Below are 19,791 nucleotides of genomic sequence, written 5' to 3'. Positions count from 1 at the left end.
ATTCCGGCTTTGAGTCTGAAGGGAAAAGCACTTCCACAATTCTGAGGCAACCCAATGTATCCTTCCTGAGTGCAAAGGCAGGATGTGCTTTATGGGGTTGGAAAAAAGCTCTTTAGAAAACCAAACACCCTCCTTTCCTTTCTGCTAATTTTTTCAACAGCTTTCACAGATGACGGCATCACAGATGACATTGAGTGCGCTAAGACAGTTGTTCGTGACCCCCAAGGGATGGATGCCTGGTGAGTCTTGCTAACTTCTCACTGCTGGCAAGACTCAAAAGCAGCTGAGATTTCAATTGTTGTGACTGCTTAGAGACGTGTCTTTCACTAGGCTTTGTTGCAGCTAGCAGCTAAAGATTATCACTAGGCACTGGTGATGTCTCCAAGATGCTTCCTTAAATGTACAGCAATGGCTTTAGGTGGCTCTTGCCTCTTGGGAGCTGTAAGTATCCAGGTGTGAGTTTAAGGGAACAGTCTAACAACTGAGCCACTGTACAGCAGTGGTTAAAAGTGATGGACCTGGGAGGCCTGAGTTCAAATCCCAGCTTACAGTGGTGTAGCATGGGTTGCCAGCACCCTGGCTGTGCAGAAGGGTCAGTGGGAGGGTGGGAAACAGATGAAGTACACATGTGCACTGCCTAACAGTGTTGGTGTCACGCAGGAGATCGCAGCTGCAGAGATTAGAAAAGAAGAGTTGTTCCGTTGTCTGGAGAGGTCACTTCCTGGTTCACATGGAAAAAACATTTTCAAGAGAGCCCAGCAACAGAAAGGCACAGCTGTATTGAGGCAGCACTGGGTATTGAAATTTTGCGTCCCTAACAATTTTGCAAAGGGATGCGGGTGGCGCTGGGGGTAAAACCTCAGTGCCTAGGACTTGCCGATCGTATGGTCGGCGGTTCAAATCCCCGCGGCGGGGTGAGCTCCCGTCTTTCGGTCCCAGCTCCTGCCCACCTAGCAGTTCGAAAGCACCCCTAAGTGCAAGTAGATAAATAGGTACTGCTTTATAGCGGGAAGGTAAACGGCGTTTCCATGTGCTGCGCTGGTGCTGGCTCGCCAGATGCAGCTTGTCACACTGGCCACGTGACCCGGAAGTGTCTCCGGACAGCGCTGGCCCCTGGCCTCTTAAGTGAGATGGGCGCACAACCCTAGATTTTAACACGACTGGCCCGTACGGGCAGGGGTACCTTTACCTAACAATTTTGCACCACGGCAACTGCCCCTGTGCCCTCCCATGCTATGCCACTGCCGGCTCATGGGCTGATACTTGGTCTCTCAGCCTAATCTACCTCACAGGGTTCATGAGAAGATAAGATAGAGAGAGGGGAGAACCACATATGCCACCCTGAGCGCCTTGAAGGAAATGTGGAATATAGGTGTAAAAATAAATAGATTGTACTTTATGGTCCAGTGAGAGTTGGACCATAAAGAAGGCTGATCGCCGAAGAATCGATGCTTTTGAATTATGGTGCTGGAGGAGTCTCTTGAGAGTCCCATGGACTGTAAAAAGATCAAACGTATCCATTCTGAAGGAAATCAGCCCTGAGTGCTCACTGGAAGGAAGATCGTGAAGCTGAGGCTCCAATACTTTGGCCACCTCATGAGAAGAGAAGACTCCCTGGAAAAGACCCTGATGCTGGGAAAGATGGAGGGCACAAGGAGAAGGGGACGACAGAGGACGAGATGGTTGGACAGTGTTCTCGAAGCTACAAACATGAGTCTGACCAAACTGCGGGACTCTTATTAGGTTCATGTACTGCAGCTCTTCCATTTGTTCTTGGCCCTAGGGGTAAGGTAAAGGTAAAGGTACCCCTGCCCGTACGGGCCAGTCTTGCCAGACTCTAGGGTTGTGCGCCCATCTCACTCAAGAGGCCGGGGGCCAGCGCTGTCCAGAGACACTTCCGGGTCACGTGGCCAGCGTGACATCGCTGATCTGGCGAGCCAGAGCCGCATATGGAAACGCCGTTTACCTTCCCGCTAGTAAGCGGTCCCTATTTATCTACTTGCACCCGGGAGTGCTTTCGAACTGCTAGGTTGGCAGGCGCTGGGACCGAACAACAGGAGCGCACCCCGCCGCGGGGATTCGAACCACCGGCCTTTCGATCGGCAAGCCCTAGGCGCTGAGGCTTTTGCCCACAGCGCCACCCGTGTCCCCTAGGGGTAAAAAGTGGTTTATGAGAAAACTAGGAGAAGGGGTACAAAAACAATGATCTGGAGCAGCTTTCCCCAGCCTGGTGCCTTCCCAATACTTTGAACTCTAATTTCCATCACCTTCAGCCAGTGCGGCCAACGTTCAGGGATGATTGGAGTTATTGCCCAAAATATACAGAGGGTGCCAGCTTTGAGAAAGCTGGTCTTTAGCATGCTTAAAGTTCATGGAGGATGGGAATCAGAAGCGTGACAAATGTCATTCTGGGATGTGGATAGGTAGACTCTACATTGACCACCAGCACTGATCATTCCTCTGATGGAAATGCACTTCAATATGAAGGTTCTGGTATGATGTCCAAAGGGAACTGATTAGCATTATAACTGGTAATATTGAATTTACCCCAGAATGTTTTTTCCTTTCTATGTTTATAGGGTATATAATAAACTTATCAAGTTCAAAGACTTAATTTTGCATTTGCTAATTGCAGCTAGACAAATCATCACTTGACAATGGAAAAATCTGGGTAGCTTAACTTAACAGTATAGTACAGACCAATTTGGATTTTAGCAATAGAAAGAAAATTGCCCCTAAAATGCAGATTATGCAAGGAAAAGAAAAAACGACAATCATTTTACAACACCAGCAGAACATTGTTGCACATGCATCTTGTAAGACTTACAAAAACACACCACAAGGGCAGTTATAGGTATTTGGCAATCTGAATGTATGTAACATGAACTTGGGAACTATTTATTCCTTGAAGAGGCCATGATGTGCCTTGTAAACTGCACCCGTCCTTTTGTTGTTAAGCAAAGAGCAAAAAGCAAAGCAGGGATGGGGAGAGAACACCACATTTTCTTTTAAATAGATTGCAGGTGAGTGGGAGGGGGGCCAGGGGGCAATACATTATGTGATTCTATGGTTAGTCTGGCCCAGTCAAGGTCACACAGTGAATAGGAAGAAGGAATGAGCAGCTGATGCTGATGCCTCACTGGGAAGCTTTCTGAGGTTTTTAAAAGCAATCCATTTCACCCATAGCAATCCAAAGAACCATCACATTACTCCCCACCATCCTATTTTTTACTTTCATTTTTTGCCCCTTCCTCTGCCCATGCTTGTCTTGTGCTTTCTGGACATAGGTTTTGCCTTTCCCCTGCTGCTTTCCCCTGGAAAACCAACTCAAAACCAACCAACTAAATCAGAACAAATAGCATTCTGTAGAAAACCCAGTTGCTGTTTGTTCCAGTTCAGGAGGATTGCCCATTGTAAGAGACAAACCCCTGGAGGAACGTGACACATGAAAATAGGCCTGTCGAGTTGTGCTCTGTCCCTGGAGCTGGAAACTCAATGCCATGCCCTTACCTCGGATACTGATTCTGGGCCAGTGGAGCAGGGACAGCAGTTGGAGGCCTCAGAATACACTGAAGTGGCTTTGGAAGGTACAGTGTACTTAAGTATTACTGCCACTTCCCAGAGGAGGAAGAGATGTGTGGTGGTGGTGGGTGACTCTCTACTGAGGGGCACAGAGGCAGCAGGGTGTGGTGGTAACAGGAGGTGTAACCTGGCATTGTCTTTTAAACTAACTCTCGGTTGAGGGAAGGAGAGTGTCTGGTTTGGTAGTCTCTCTCACACAAGACACAGTCTCTGACAGTTTTATTATTTCAGATTTATTGAGCCATTACAGGGCTCAGCAGTCTGAGCTTCATTAACTCATTTGTCACTTTTGGAGTCAGTTGCCCCAGATCTAGCTTTTTTCCCCGGTGGAAACATGATGCTCTCCACCTCTTTCTCCTCCTTTTCCCTGTCATGCGCTTTTCTGTTAAGGCTTTTTGGGGACTCTGGTCCTCTGAGTGTGTCCCCTCCTCTGTTGCATCCAATTCTCTCTGCTCTGTGCTACTTTCAGAACTGTCAGGCTGCATTCCTGAGTGCTCTCAGGGTGTGAAGGGATCAGGTTTCTACTATTCTCTGGCTCTTCGCCCTCCCCTTCTTCCCTGTCTTGAGCCTTTGCCCTTCTAATCCCCCATTACCCCCAGGCTTAATTAGCTTTTGACACATGTTGATTCCAGTGGGTTAGAAGCATCTAGTACACAGCTCAGATACACACTTGGATCTATCAATCAGTTTTAATACACAAGCCTTAATTAAATTCCAACACTAGCTGGATCCAGAATTTAGGGTGTCTTGCACCCACCAACTCATAACAATAGTTTCCTATTTACATAACCAAACCATGTAAGTAATGTGACTGGTTATGCATTGCCAAAAAGAGGGTACCAATTTGCACATGCAGCCCTCCAGGCCTCTCTACCTGAAACTGAAGGGGAATGAGGGGAGAAATCTATACCATTAGTCTCCAGATATTAACAGGGCAGCCCTTGTCCTTCCTCTCCCACTGAAACTCCCCACAAAGAGGTAAATCCCTTTAGTGTTCACCACTTTGGGGTCACGGCCACCCATATAGCCTCAACTCCCCAATAGCCACAGTTTTAGCCTGTTAATTGGAACTTTCCCTCAAAAAACCTATTTGTTCTTGGTGTGACAAATACCTTCTTCCGAGCACAAGAGTCTAACCCAGAGGTTTCCAAACTGTGTGTCACTACTCCTTAGTGTGTCACTTGCAGTGTGAAGGTGTGTCACACAAATGCTCCCCATGTTCTCCATGCTCCTCCCAGGGCTGGAAAGGGATTCGTTTAACCTCTGGTTTGCTAGTAGAACTGAATTACTATGTTGCGAAATGATGCATCTCTAAAAAGTGTGTCACCAACATGGAAAGTTTGGAAAGCTCTGGTCTAACCCTTGAACTCCCTTATTTCAAAGAAGAGTTTTGGTAACCAAGATATATATCCCGGTTATCTTCACTCACTGCATAATTATGCCTAGTCCGCCATTATCTCCCCAGAAGTCGGAGAAAATGTGAATTCCTGTTTTCATCTCATTCCAGTCTCGCTACATTTCTATTTCTTTTTCTCCACTGCTACATATTTTGTTTCTCAACAAATGCTTTCCTTGCCATTTGGCAGAAGTGACTGCTGAGGAGCAGTACTGCTATGAACCTGACCTCCCAGCACCAGAGTTATCTTTTGATAAAGGGTGGTGTATAAACAGAATATAACAATAACAACAATAAACTATTCATTTATTAATCTTTAAGATGCCACAAGGCTCTCTTGATTGTTTCTGCTGGAAAAGACAAATATATTGCTTTTTTCCTATTAGGTTATTATTTAATATTAAGGTAAAGGTACCCCTGCCCGAAGGCCAGTCGTGTCCAACTCTAGGGTTGTGCGCTCATCTCACTCTAGAGGCCGTGAGCCGGCGCCGTCCAAGGACACTTCCGGGTCACGTGGCCAGCGTGACGAAGCTGCTCTGGCGAGCCTGCACCAGTGCAGCACACGGAAACGCCGTTTACCTTCCCGCTATAAAGCGGTACCTCTTTAGCTACTTGCACTTAAGGGTGCTTTCGAACTGCTAGGTGGGCAGGAGCTGGGACCGAACGACAGGAGCTCACCCCGCCGCGGGGATTCAAACCGCTGACCATACGATCGGCCAGTCCTAGTGTAGCAGGAACCCCCCCCCCATCATTCAGTTTGTACAGACTTCACACACACTCACACTCACACACTACATACGCTACACTTCTGTTATAAATTCATAGAAAATCAACCATACATCAGATTTGCACTGTTCTACTTTTATTTTACTCCATGAAGGAAGGACTACAAAATGGGAAAGGTTTGATACAGGCCACCATAATTCCTTGAGCATAGCAGCACATCCACAGGAGCCCTGCCCAGTTGCTATGCCAACCCTGATGGTCTCAGACAGAAAACCATCAACCCTGCATACACGAGTGGATTCAACATGGACTATAACAAAAGAACAGTGATTGGATTCCCCCTCGGGGGCAGGAAACTGCAACTACCTTTTGTCTTCAGAAAATGACTCATGAGGGGGGGAAAGAGGGGAACCAGCCAGGTGACAAGACACTCAGGTTACCACCACAACTCCTCCCTCAACCCCTCCTTTCTGTAATGTATGCATGATGTTTCTGGGGGTGGGCTTGACCTAGAGGAGGGGAATTTCAAAAGTTTTTTTAAGGTCTTGCACACCATTGTTCTGGGTCTTTCCTCTCTCCTGCGAGTGAGGGGAACACCCTGCTGCAACAGTACAATAAAGGCCAAGCCCACAGGCTGCTGATTTGCTCCAATTTACTCTGGTTGGTGTCTTTACTTTTTGTCCAAGGGAGCCCTCGGATTTTTCTGGTAACACTAGGCACTGCGGCTTTACCCACAGTGCCACCCGCATCCCATTATTTAATATTACAGAGATGCTAAATCTTTAAGCGCATACATGCTGCCTGCTTTAATCTTTTCCGTTGAAAATGTTAAGTGAATGTTGAAATATTTCCTAAGTTGCACACTGTTATCATATATGAAACCAGAATTGCACCATGTGTCTGTTTTTTTGCAGGGGGCGGGGTTCCTATCAATACTTATTCCCCTCCCCCTGTCAGTGTTCTGCTCACCATCTGGACTCCGCCCAAAACATTGGTCTACAAAAGCCACTGGGGATCCCAGGGAATCCAAGCATCACTCTCCAGGGAGCCGCAGAGATGAAGGTTCTGGCGCTCACCCTCTTCTGCCTCCTCCTTGCAGGGAATGAAGCCAAAGTGTATGAGAGATGTGAACTGGCTGCGCGACTGAAACGGGGTGGCTTGGATGGATATCGTGGCGTCAGCCTGGCCAACTGTGAGTTTGCTCTTCCTTTCCCCTTTGCTATTTTTGGTGTTTGGGGGCAAAGCTGAAATGGGGACTTCTTTTCAGGAAAAGGTTCACACACCCTGCTGCCAATCAAAATGTCCCAACTTTCATTCATAGTTTGTGCAAATTTCTATTTAAGGCCATGGGGGTGGGGGTAGACGTTACAGGCAGCTTCCATAGTGAACATTGAAAGAATGTTTTTAAATTATTCTATTTCTAAGCTTTGACAAAAAAGATTGCACACCGAGCGTATACCCAAATTGCAGTCCTTTTCTTTCACTTTGTTCCAGGGCTCTGTACCGCTTATCATGAAAGCAGATTTAACACAAGAGCCGTGGGGCCACCAAACTCCGACCACAGCCGTGACTATGGACTCTTTCAGATAAACAGCCGCTGGTGGTGCGACAATGGACATCGCCCAACAGCCAATGGGTGTAGAAGCTCCTGCAATGGTAAGCAACTTGATACTGCAGGGATTGCTAGCTTTGTTGTTGTTTAGTCGTTTAGTCGTGTCCGACTCTTCGTGACCCCCTGGACCAGAGCACGCCAGGCACCCCTGTCTTCCACTGCCTCCCTCAGTTTGGTCAAACTCATGTTTGTAGCTTCGAGAACACTGTCCAACCATCTCGTCCTCTGTCGTCCCCTTCTCCTTGTGCCCTCCATCTTTCCCAACATCAGGGTCTTTTCCAGGGAGTCTTCTCTTCTCATGAGGTGGCCATAGTATTGGAGCCTCAGCTTCAGGACCTGTCCTTCCAGTGAGCACTCAGTGCTGATTTCCTTAAGAATGGATCGGTTTGATCTTCTTGCAGTCCATGGGACTCTCAAGAGTCTCCTCCAGCACCATAATTCAAAGGCATCAATTCTTCGGCGATCAGCCTTCTTGATGGTCCAACTTTCACTTCCATACAACACTACTGGAAAAACCATAGCTTTTACTATACGGACTTTTGTTGGCAAGGTGATATCACTACTTTTTAAGATGCTGTCTAGGTTTGTCATTGCTTTCCTCCCAAGAAGCAGGCGTCTTTTAATTTCGTAGCTGCTGTCACCATCTGCAGTGATCATGGAGCCCAAGAAAGTAAAATCTCTCACTGCCTCCATTTCTTCCCCTTCTATTTGCTAGGAGGTGATGGGACAAGTGGCCATGATCTTTGTGTTTTTTTGTTTGTTTTTTTGATGTTGAGCTTCAGACCATATTTTGCACTCTCCTCTTTCACCCTCAATAAAAGGTTCTTTAATTCCTCTTCACTTTCTGCCATCAAGGTTGTGTCATCTGCATATCTGAGGTTGTTGATATTTCTTCCGGCAATCTTAATTCCGGCTACGGATTCATCCTGCCCAGCCTTTCACATGATGAATTCTGCATATAAGTTAAATAAGCAGGAAAACAATATACAGCCTTGTCGTACTCCTTTCCCAATTTTGAACCAATCCGTTGTTCCATATCCAGTTCTAACTGTAGCTTCTTGTCCCACATAGAGATTTCTCAGGAGACAGATGAGGTGATCAGGCACTCCCGTTTCTTTAAGAACTTGCCATAGTTTGCTGTGGTTGACACAGTCAAAGGCTTTTGCATAGTCAATGAAGCAGAAGTAGATGTCTTTCTGGAACTCTCAAGCTTTCTCCATAATCCAGCGCATGTTTGCAATTTGGTCTCTGGTTCCTCTGCCCCTTCGAAATCCAGCTTGTACTTCTGGGAGTTCTTGGTCCACATACTGCTTGAGCCTTCCTTGTAGAATTTTAAGCATAACCTTGCTAGCGTGTGAAATGAGTGCAATTGTGCAGTAGTTGGAGCATTATTTGGCACTGCCCTTCTTTGGGATTGGGATGTAGACTGATATTCTCCAATCCTCTGGCCACTGCTGAGTTTTCCAAACTTGCTGGCATATTGAGTGTAGCACCTTAACAGCATCATCTTTTAAAATTTTAAATAGTTCAGCTGGAATATCATCACTTCCACTGGCCTTGTTATTTGCAATGCTTTCTAAGGCCCATTTGACTTCACTCTCCAGGATGTCTGGCTCAAGGTCAGCAACCACACTACCTGGGGTGTACGAGACATCCATATCTTTCTGGTATAATTCCTCGGTGTATTCTTGCCACCTCTTCTTGATGTCTTCTGCTTCTGTTAGGTCCTTACCACTTTTGTCCTTTATTATGGTAATCTTTGTACGAAATGTTCCTTTCATATCTCCAATTTTCTTGAACAGATCTCTGGTTTTTCCCATTCTGTTGTTTTCTTCTATTTATTTGCATTGCTCGTTTAAGAAGGCCTTCTTGTCTCTCCTTGCTATTTTTTTGGAAATCTGCATTCATTTTCCTGTATCTTTCACTATCTCCCTCACATTTTGCTTGCCTTCTCTCTCCTGCTATTTGTAAGGCCTCGTTGGACAGCCACTTTGCTTTCTTGTATTTCCTTTTTATTCGGATGCTTTTCGTTGCTGCCTCCTGTATAATGTTGCGAGCCTCCATCCATAGTTCTTCAGGCACTCTGTCCAGCAAATCTAAATCCTTAAACCTGTTCCTCACTTCCACTGTGTATTCATAAGGGATTTGGTTTAGATTGTATCTTACCAGCCCAGTGGTTTTTCCTACTTTCTTCAGTTTAAGGAATTTTGCTATAAGAAGCTGATGATCTGAGCCACAGTCAGCTTCAGGTCTTGTTTTTGCTGAGTGTATATAGCTTCTCGATCTTTGGCTGCAGAGAATATAATCAATCTGATTTCGATGCTGCCCATCTGGTGATGTCCATGTGTAGAGTCGTCTCTTGTGTTGTTGGAAAAGCGTGTTTGTGATGACCAGCTTGTTCTCTTGACAGAACTCTATTAGCCTTTGCCCTGCTTCGTTTTGATCTCCAACACCAAACTTGCCAGTTGTTCCTTTTATCTCTTGACTCCCTACTAGCTTACACTTCTTTAATTCAGTTCACATTTGAAGGTGAATCTACCTAATTTGCACTTTCTGAAATAATACACGGACAAACACACTGCACATTCTCTGAAACTCACACTTCTAATCTTGCAGTGCACTTCTCAAGCCAACTGCATTGGGCACAGTATGCCTATAAATAGATATATTTACAAAAAATTGCATACAAAAGTACATTAGATTATAAAAAATGCATACAAAGCTATCATTCAGGAGAATTTCACACTAAAAAACTGCTGAATTTACATGAAGACTTTTTAAAAAAAGAATTCCACAACCTCCATACCTTCACCCCCAGGTGTATCTGTCCAGCTCTCAGGACTGTCCTTAGTCAGTGGTCCCCAATGTATGGTGACCCACAAATCCAAATTTGCAAGACATGGTGACTACAGATTTATTGTCAAATGAATTTTGGACTTCCAGAATGCTGGTACTAATATCTTAATAAACTTAAAAATGTGTCTCCCACACTTCTCTCTTCCTGTGCCCCCTTCTTTGTTGAATTTGTGATGAACTTTTAACGACACAGTTAATAATAAAAATTGGAACTACATAATGAAATTCAAAATGTTTCACATAGTATAGGTTCCATTTATTTGTTAGAGTTAAAGCCATTGGGGTGAGCATAGGGAAAATTGCAGAGAGTACAGTACAGTCATTGCTGCTTCCCTCCCCGCAAACTTTATGCTTATCATGGAAAGCCAGTTGTGCCCTGTTTGTCCTGACTGTGTCACTTAATATTGTTTTTACCCGCAAACGTACACACTGGTACTGCTATTGTCCAATAACACCAAGGGAGCACTCCTTGTACCAGGAAAATCTATACAAGGTAGCCGCATGACACTATTGCGTACACACAGAGCACACACATGCCCTCACATATGCAGACCACAGGCATACATGCACGTTTTGTGTCTCTCGCTCCACCTTATACTGCACAGATATACAATCACTCAGATATGCCTCTCTCTCTCTGCTCAGGTGCTTGTCTTCCTCTCTCTCTCATGAACCACATGTGCATGTGTGCATCCCTCTGCCCTCACCAGCAGCGTAGTGTGGGTTGCCGCCCCCCCTCCCTTGGTGGACTGGGCAGTTGGGGCGGGCACCAGGGGGTGGCACACAGAGCCCCCAGAGGGTGGACGGAGCCCGCCCCCAGCAGGCTCTTCGACTGCTGCCTCCATCCACCTGCCCACCAGACCAACCTGCCTGCCGATGTGCCTCAGCTGCCAGGGCTCAGTGCCTGTCGTGGGGATACCTGATTGCACTTCCTCAAAAATGTGTGCCAGGGCAATGGGCCCCCTGGCTCCCCCTGGCTCCTACACCTCAGCCCCTCACACACACACAGGCACACACTGTTCTCCCTCTTTACTCAAATACATATCTTCCCTTCTGAGCACACATACATGTAACCCCTTTGCGCACTTGCATGAAACAACACTTGCAGGCCGTGGCCCACAGACTGGGGAACAACGCCCTAGGCCACGACATCTCACTACGCCATGCTCTGCCCCACTGCCTCTGCTCTGTATCCTCCTGCTTCTACCGGGTTGCAATGTGTCCTGGAACTGTGACCTTGCTTGTCTGGATGGAGGATGAGATGGCCATTTTTAAAGAACTGATTTCTTTCTCTGGCTAGAATGCAGCTGACTAGAAGGGATCCCCCGCTTGGTGCTATAACGATTGAATGCCAGCTCAAGGGGGAAATGCTTTAAGTGTTCCCCAAAAGTTGGATGGACCTCTAGGAAAAGGTTTCCCACAGTTCAGAGGCAGCCCCTGCAGACTTGGGGGTGTTTGTATTCTGGGGTTTGCATTTTAGGAATCCCCAGTAACCTCCTTTGCTTTCTGACAAATCTTTGCCAGCGTTCTTAAATGATGACATCACAGATGATATTAACTGTGTCAAGAGGATTGTCCGTGACCCCCAAGGGATGAACGCCTGGTAAGTGCTAATATCTCAGTGCTTGGAACATTCAATACCAGCCAAGTTTTCAGTTCACATAACTGTGAAGAGGAAGGAGGTTTCACTTGACTGTTGTATAGCTGGCAGTTAAAGGTCCTTCCCCAATAGGCACTGACAAAGGCTACAGATGCTTCCTTAAATGTACAGCCAGTAGTGCCCTCACTGCTCTGGGACCCTGCTGCCCTTCTCCACTTCCCCTGAGTAACTGGCAGCATCACACAGTGCTGGGAAGCCAGGAAAAGACCGCAGCCCCCCCCCCCCCCGCATCACAAAGCCAGCCACCACTGTGTGCAGCAAACACTTGGTAGCTGTCTTGGTGGGGATTTAAGGAAATGATTTGGCAACTGAGCCAATGTGGAGTAGTGGTAAGAGAGGACCTGGGAGACCAGAGATCAGATCCTGACTCAGCCAGGAAGTTCACAGGTTGACATTGAGTCAGTCACTGTCTCACAACCCAGCCTACAGTGTTTTTCTAAGGGGAAGAACCATGTATGCCACCTTGAGCTCCTTGGAGAAAAGGTGGGGTATAAATGTAGTAATAAATAAATTGGAATGCAGGAAAGGAGGAGACAGTCTGAGTTCTGTCATGGGCTGGAGCCAAGTCCTGGGGCAGATGGTTCACTTCCCAAGTTTGCTTGGAGGTCTTTCACAGAAGGCTATCAATGCTTAGCAGCCACAATGACTCTGTTCCACCTCCATTGTTAGGCACAATATGCCTCTGAATGTGCTTTTCACTCACTGGATCATCACCTTGTCGTGGTGTGTGGGCTTGCACGTTCCTATGACCCTTGGGAGCGAGGCAGTCGGGAGTCTCGAACTCCCAGCAGGGTCCCCCAAGGCGGTAGGGTCAAAGGGGAGGAGCTAGACAAAGAATGATCCAAGAAGTCCTCAGTGGCAGGACCGTGAAATCTGGAAGCCCCTAGTCATGAACCGGCACATGGGAGGTGGATACAGATTCAGTTGCTCAGACTCAAGGAATGAGGCAGTTGAGCAGCTCGACAGCTGTATCCATGACTGAGCAGTAAAGATCCATGGGATGGGAAGCAAAATTTTGCTAGAAGGGCACCATGGGCTGTTAATAGGTAGACTTCCCGTTGACCGCTTAAACTGATCATCAGCATGAACAGAAAGAATGACCCTGCAGCTGACACAAATGCCTCACTTGGAAATGTTGTGGAGCTTTTAAAGAAGATCCACCTCACTTGTAGTTAGTTATCCAAGCAACAGTCACGTGGCTTCCCTTGCTTCATTTTTTGCTCTTATTCTGACTTTTAGGGTTGCTTGGAGGAATCATTGCAAAGGAAAAGATCTCTCAGGATGGACAAAAGGTTGCAGACTCTGAGCTCCATGGTCCTGAATGAATTCCAGCATTTCTCTTGAGATCCCCTTTGATGAAACATCTACCTACTGCTATATAATCAAAATCCAGCTGCTTCTTTCTGGGCTAGCATTGGCATGTTGTGCCCCACCCCATGTTGGAGGGAAATGGCCCTCTTTCTATATGAGGGAAAGTGATTATTATTTTTAAGTGTGTCTGGGGTGGTGAGTCATCTTGCTTTCGATTGAGAGCTTCTCTGCTTGAAAATCTTCAATAAACTGAACATAAACAAAACTCTTTTCTTGCTTGATTGGTAAATAGAAATAACAGAATTAGGTTAAGCATCATCGTCTCATCATAATTTGCAGCGAGGTGCAGAGGTGTATCTAGGTCCCTTGCACCCCGGCAAGGAGCTGTATGGGCACACACACACCAGAAAAATCACTTCTCGCACATGTGATCCGGCTGCGACAGCAGCAGCGCACTGCCACACACATACACATCATAATTTCCCGCAGTCTACCTTCATGCTTCCTTGCCATCTCTCCCACCACTCAGCTCCCAGCTCTTGTCTAAACTCATGACCTTATACAGATAGTGACAGATTTCTGGGGTGACTTACAAATGTCAGATAGATTGGAACATGGACCCCAAGTTTGCAGTCAATTTAAAATCAGAACACACCCTATAATATTCCCATTACTAACTAACTGACTTTCTCCTGCTTATAACTTCTGGTACATCCTATTATTATGAAGTTCTCCAGGCATTCTATTAACCCTCCAAAGGACCAGAATTGCCTTGAGTTGGACTGGGCCTGCAGTGCTGAGGAAGAGCCCTTTCTCCCTACATCAGGTGCAACTGCCTTCCTGAAGCTGTCAGCTGAGGGGGAAACTCAAATGTCAAGATAGCTATATCAAGCAACACACGTCTCTCCTCTTAAGTTGAGGGGTACTGCTGGGTTTAAGCAGGGTTGGGCAATGGGGATCAGGGGCATGATGGATGAGAGAGAGGGAATGACACATCAGACATGAAACCCACTGGCGTGGCGTGGGGGTGCAGGGGGGAGGCGGCCGCACTGGGCGCAACATCGGGGGGGGGCGCTCGCAGCTCTCTGCCCCTGCTAAAATCCACGGGTTAGGGGGCGCAAATTACTTGCCTTGCCCCGGGTGCTGACAACCCACGCTACGCCACTGATGAAACCTAAAACAGGATGTAAATAGGAGCCCAGGGCCCTTCTGGTCCCATGTCTTTGTGCTTGAGCTCTAAAAATGGGGAAGTTCTAGTTTGCAAACGGTTTTTGGAAATATTCCTTATTTCCCCAATTGCTCAACTGAATCAAATCTTGTTCTCGTGGTATGGATTTGTTTAAGCAATACTATCAGTTCCCCATTGCTGGTGGCCAGAAAATATACAGAACATTTCTTCTCTTTTTTTGGCCAGAGCTTAAGGGAACTTCCAGTAAAACACTTTAAAAACAACAACACAGTATTGCCCCTTAGCTGGACTGAGAGCATGAGAAAGAGAGATTCTCTATAGACAACAGCAAGTACCCAGCTAAAACAGCCAATGCAATTCTGGGCCGCATCAATAGGAGTATAGCATCTAGATCAAGGGAAGCAATAGTGCCACTGTATTCTGCTCTGGTCAGACCTCACCTGGAGTACTGTGTCCAGTTCTGGGCACCACAGTTCAAGAAGGACACTGACAAACTGGAACGTGTCCAGAGGAGGGCAACCAAAATGGTCAAAGGCCTGGAAACGATGCCTTATGAGGAACGGCTAAGGGAGCTGGGCATGTTTAGCCTGGAGAAGAGGAGGTTAAGGGGTGATATGATAGCCATGTTCAAATATATAAAAGGATGTCACATAGAGGAGGAAGAAAGGTTGTTTTCTGCTGCTCCAGAGAAGCGGACACGGAGCAATGGATCCAAACTACAAGAAAGAAGATTCCACCTAAACATTAGGAAGAACTTCCTGACAGTAAGAGCTGTTCAACAGTGGAATTTGCTGCCAAGGAGTGTGGTGGAGTCTCCTTCTTTGGAGGTCTTTAAGCAGAGGCTTGACAACCATATGTCAGGAGTGCTCTGATGGTGTTTCCTGCTTGGCAGGGGGTTGGACTCTATGGCCCTTGTGGTCTCTTCCAACTCTATGATTCTATGATTCCACAGCACTGTCCAGAAACCACCTCCAACCAACAGTCCTCTGCCATCCTCCTTGGTAAGTTATCATCTAGCTGTCAATCATGATTGCCCTGGTTTTCAAAAGCATGAAGCAAGGCACATACCTACAAACATTGTCCCTCACTTCTAACCCCAGTGGACCTCCATGGCAGAGGTGGCTGTAAGGGCGTGTTCTGCAATATCAGATTCTCTAGTGTTGTTCTATCTGGACGTATAGGGTGGGATTCAACTGACGAGTCCTGTCAGTGGAAGCCGGATGCAAAGATTTCCACTTGTGCAATGGAGCGTTCTACTCTCCCTCCACCTCACGTGCCCTTCCCCTACATTCACCCACCAGTTTCCCAGCATAACTCAACTTTTAACTTCCAAGCACATAGAGCCAATGGCTTTCTCCTCAGCAACTGAATAATTGCAATTCCCATGTGGATTAGAATTGAGCAATAACTACATTAGCTGTAATTCAGAATTCAAAAGCCCCATTCCCATTAGACATGTGGCATTAACATCCCATTTCCCCATTCCAAATGGGCAAGCATCCTGGCATATCCATAATGGTATGCTGCTTATCCAGCAGGATGGAGGCCTGGGGGGTCTTGGGCAGTCTTAGGTAGCAGGCTGGCCTATGGCAGGGAGGGAGGATTAATGCCCACCAGTCACCACCCTCCACAGAGGGGTTCTTGCTGCCAGATAGCAACCAACCCCAGAACAGCTCGTTCCTCTAACTGCATCTCAGTCACCCACTCTGAGTGCTTAAAGAGTTCCAAGTCCAAAGCGTAGATCTGGCAGGGGGCATCACTGAATTTGGACAAGCAGCTTTAGGAATTGAAGGGGGCTAATGTAGCCCCAGATGCTGAAACAAGAACCCAACCACAGTCCAAACTTTTGTCCTAAATAAACCATCACCAATCCCCTGAGTACTCTAACTGCAGGGAAGGGGGGGAATAGCTCCAGGTGGTAGCCCCCTGCCAACTTTCAAAAGGGCTCAAGCACCTCTCCCTGACTGATTGGAGGGGCTTGTGAGTAGCTGGTTAAGTGCCACTGGTCAATCAAGGCCCATCTGAGCCACAACCTTAGACCTCCATTTGTGGGGCTTTTGTTATTCCATCCTTGCTGTGTTATGTGGGGGTAACTGGGGGACGGTCTAGTGCTTCTAGTTATACATAAATTATCAGAGGAAGACTGAGTTGGAAAAACTGGCAGATGACACAGGGGATAATTCACCATCAAAATATTTCTGCACTTGATTAGCTGAGGAAGGTTGGCAGATGAGTTTTCGTAGCCAAAGGTTATATATATCTATCTATATATGCTCTAAAAACTCCTCCACCTGGCAATCCACAAACATGTCTGTGTGGTCTTCAGTTCCACATATTATTCTTTGTTGGCTAATGAATATTTGAACTAATTTTACAATTGTTTTTCATTTTCATTCAGTAGAGCAGAATGTTTCTCCAGTGCTGAAAATTTAAAGTCTCTCTGCTTCACAAATAGGTTTCCGCTTCTATTTTAAAATATTTCCCCTACAGGCTCCATTTAGCACGTTGAAAACAAGAGGTCGGCAGCTTTTGGGGAAATAATCTCCTTTACTCCTAAGGATGTACAAATTATATTTAACCTACATGTCTCTGAATATCATAAATCAATGAGGAAGAGGGAAAATTCAAGTTAGATCCAAATTCCACTGCTCTTGAACTATTTATTTTTATACTCTTTTGGTATCTGACCTGCTCCTTCCATTGAAGAGCCACTCATATTGCAAGGGTGATAGCTTCAGAGTTTCTATAGAACCCTTTGTCTGTTCTTCTTTGTAGGGGATCAAAGGCCATATGGTGGACTCTGCAAACTGAGAAGTGTGCCCCTCCATGGACTGACACCTTATAGTCTGACACTGGTAACTAAGTTTTGTCTCTCAATGGGAGGAACATGACTGAGAAATAGAGGCTGCTGGTTCTTTGGGGAGCAAGGAAATAGGCCAGCCTGCTGGGGCACATGTACAGGGATCTGCTAACGTGCCACATAGCCATGACCCTTCTTAGTCAGGAAAGTTTCTCAGCGGGAATGTTGCAGGGCAAAAGCACATTTCTTGTAGACAGCATAGAGAAGAAGGATGGCTCGCAGCATCTGTCGGCACATGGCCATAGCCACGCGCACTTGTGGCTCCTGGAGTCCACGGGGCCAGCGCTGGCGGGGACTTATGACTTGACTGAAGGCCGAGGACTCAGAAACCCTGAGAGAGCCAGTCCAGCGTGGGGGCTGTGCTGTCACGAGGTGTCCAAAGACAGAGTCAAGCCCTGAGAGGCGCACGACCTGTGGCCTGTGCACACTGCTGGAGCGCCCCCTTGTCTCTCCTGCGGCTCCAGGAGGTTGCAGCTGCCCTGCCCCCGTCTTTGCACCAGGCTCTAACACCAGGCTAAGTCCCTGGAAGCAAAGCTGCACTTCCAGGTCAGCTGCTGCTGGGCTCTGCCCACTTCGGAAGGGGTGCTTGGTGCCAACAGACCGGGCACCCCTCAGCCATTGCAGGGACTCATCAAGAGGAGACCAGGGTGCCCAAAGCTGGTACCCACCAGCCATGGTCAGTGCCAGCAGGCGTCCATCCCTCTGTACTGCCCAGGTTCCAGCTGCATCTTTCCTCTACCCAGCGCCCTTGGTAACCTATTGTGAGCACAGCCAGCCTAGAACTCTCCAACCAAGGCAACGTTCCAGAACCTCCTCATTCCCCAGGACGGTGTTTCCTGCAGGAGCTGTGTGTCCGTTATAAGAAATTATCTTCAGCCAAATGAAAATAGGTATAATAAATGATACTTATTGTCAGGGGTTCAGGAGCAGAGGCACAGGAAAGGGAGGAAATGGAGAGCGAGGGGGAGGAGTCCGAAGGAAATGTCAGCGACGACAGCGGTCCGAGGTCTCTGAGTCTTTCCAGTGAATCGGAGGATTCACAAAAAGGGGCTCCCATGGTTAGGGCAAGGGGAGTGCCCAGGGGGGCACTTCAGGAAGAAGGGGCCAGAGGGGACTCAGAGAGCAGCAGTTGGAAATCCGGACCAGCGTCCACACCAGAGTGCAGTAGGGGGGAGGAGTCCCAGGCATCGGGATCAGGCGGCGCGCTGCCAGCGGGAGAACATGAGGCAGGATTGACCACGCCTCTGTCGGGGAGCGAGGAAACGGTCAAGAGGAAGGTTAAAAGCTGCGCGCGCGCGCCAAGTTCAAATGTACAGGAGGGCAGCACAGTTGGCAGCCCGGATAGGGAGCCGGGTCCTAAAGCCCGTCGAAGAGAGAGGGAGGAGTCAGGGGGGTCAACGTCTGCGTCGGAAGAGTCCAGGAAGGAAGGGACCCAGGGGGGTAGCAGGACCCAGAGGAGAAAGGAGAGAAGGAAGAGGTGGAGTAAGGTTAGAGTCTTAAACTGGTGTACAGGGGGCGGAGATTCAGATGGAGCTTCGCCGGTCTAAACCCTAGACGTAGAGCTGGGACGCTGTGGATTGGAAATGGAAACGGTACTTCAATAAAGACTTTTATACATTACTACCGGCTAGCGTTGGTCCTCTGTGAGCTGGGACCAGGAGCCAGCTCTGACACTTATGTATAAAGTTACTTTATCCTTTCCCAGCAGCGAAAGAGCTGACGGCTACACAGCGCCATCTACTGTATCTATAATGAATAACACCAATTCACAATGTCAATCCACTCCATTCAGTGAATGAGGGCTCATTCATAGAAGCTGTCAAATGGTGTTTCCCCCCCTACATTGCATGATGCCCTTCTGTGATCTACATAGTACATATATAAGTCAAAGAACCGGGTACAGGTAAAACAATAAAGTTTATTATTTACACAAGAAATAAGATGATAATTTAAGTCTATACATTCTATATAGCTTTGCTTCCATATACTCTGGTTGGCCTCTGCTTCTTCTCTCAAACCCATATAGACCTTCCCAGGGGGCTCTATACGGGACCCCAGAAATGAGATGATTTTTTTCTTACAACATGTCTATAGTCTTCTCTCACACATTCACAGAAACACTGAATCAATTGTAGAGTTGGAAGGGACCCCCCAAATCATCTAGTCCAACCCCCTGCAATGCAGGAATCATAACTAAAGCATCCCTGACAGGGGGCCGACTGACCTCTGCTTAAAAACCTCAAAGGTATTAAGAGTCAAAATAGGATGGTAGGCAGCATGAGTGAACAGAGTCAAATCTCTCGGAAATGCTTTGATAATTGTCCAAAACCACAGCAGAAATGTGTGCCGCTGGCATAGGCATTGTTGTTGAGTCGTTTGGACCAGAGCACGCCAGGCACTCCTGTCTTCCACTGCCTCCCACAGTTTGGTCAGACTCACGTTTGTGGCTTTGAGAACATTGTCCCACCATCTCATCCTCTGCCATCCCCTTCTTCTTCTGCCCTCCATCTTTCCCAACATCAGGGTCTTTTCCAGTGAGTCTTCTCTTCTCATGAGTCTTGGAGCCTCAGCTTCAGGATCTGTCCTTCCAGTGAGCACT

General features: G+C 47.2%; 2 protein-coding genes across 2 annotated transcripts; one reads left to right on the top strand and one right to left on the bottom strand.

The window, feature by feature from the left end:
- The first annotated feature begins 6,706 nt into the window (after window positions 1–6,706).
- Window positions 6,707–13,408, top strand: LOC310660245 (lysozyme C-3-like). Its single transcript, XM_083404563.1, has 4 exons — window positions 6,707–6,896; window positions 7,199–7,360; window positions 11,697–11,775; window positions 13,072–13,408. Exons 1-4 carry the CDS (start codon window positions 6,761–6,763, stop codon window positions 13,136–13,138), a joined length of 444 nt encoding a protein of 147 aa, XP_083260689.1. The 5' UTR covers window positions 6,707–6,760; the 3' UTR covers window positions 13,139–13,408.
- Window positions 13,409–16,972: 3,564 nt separating this feature from the next.
- On the bottom strand, window positions 16,973–17,945 carry LOC310660240 (FANCD2 opposite strand protein-like). Its single transcript, XM_083404556.1, has one exon. It carries the CDS (start codon window positions 17,865–17,867, stop codon window positions 17,346–17,348), a length of 522 nt encoding a protein of 173 aa, XP_083260682.1. The 5' UTR covers window positions 17,868–17,945; the 3' UTR covers window positions 16,973–17,345.
- Window positions 17,946–19,791: the final 1,846 nt, after the last annotated feature.

The sequence above is a fragment of the Podarcis tiliguerta genome (assembly GCF_965153285.1).
Source record: "Podarcis tiliguerta genome assembly, chromosome: 11".
NCBI lineage: Eukaryota > Metazoa > Chordata > Lepidosauria > Squamata > Lacertidae > Podarcis > Podarcis tiliguerta.
This window is presented reverse-complemented; position numbering and strand designations above follow the sequence as displayed.

Excerpts from the sequence above, each read along its gene's own strand:
- LOC310660245 (XM_083404563.1), top strand. The coding sequence starts at position 6,761 with ATGAAGGTTCTGGCGCTCACCCTCTTCTGCCTCCTCCTTGCAGGGAAT. Across the intron at positions 6,897-7,198 it reads TGGCGTCAGCCTGGCCAACT|GGCTCTGTACCGCTTATCAT; the intron begins GTGAGTTTGCTC and ends ACTTTGTTCCAG. Across the intron at positions 11,776-13,071 it reads CCCCAAGGGATGAACGCCTG|GGTTGCTTGGAGGAATCATT; the intron begins GTAAGTGCTAAT and ends TCTGACTTTTAG.
- LOC310660240 (XM_083404556.1), bottom strand. The coding sequence starts at position 17,867 with ATGGCTGGTGGGTACCAGCTTTGGGCACCCTGGTCTCCTCTTGATGAG.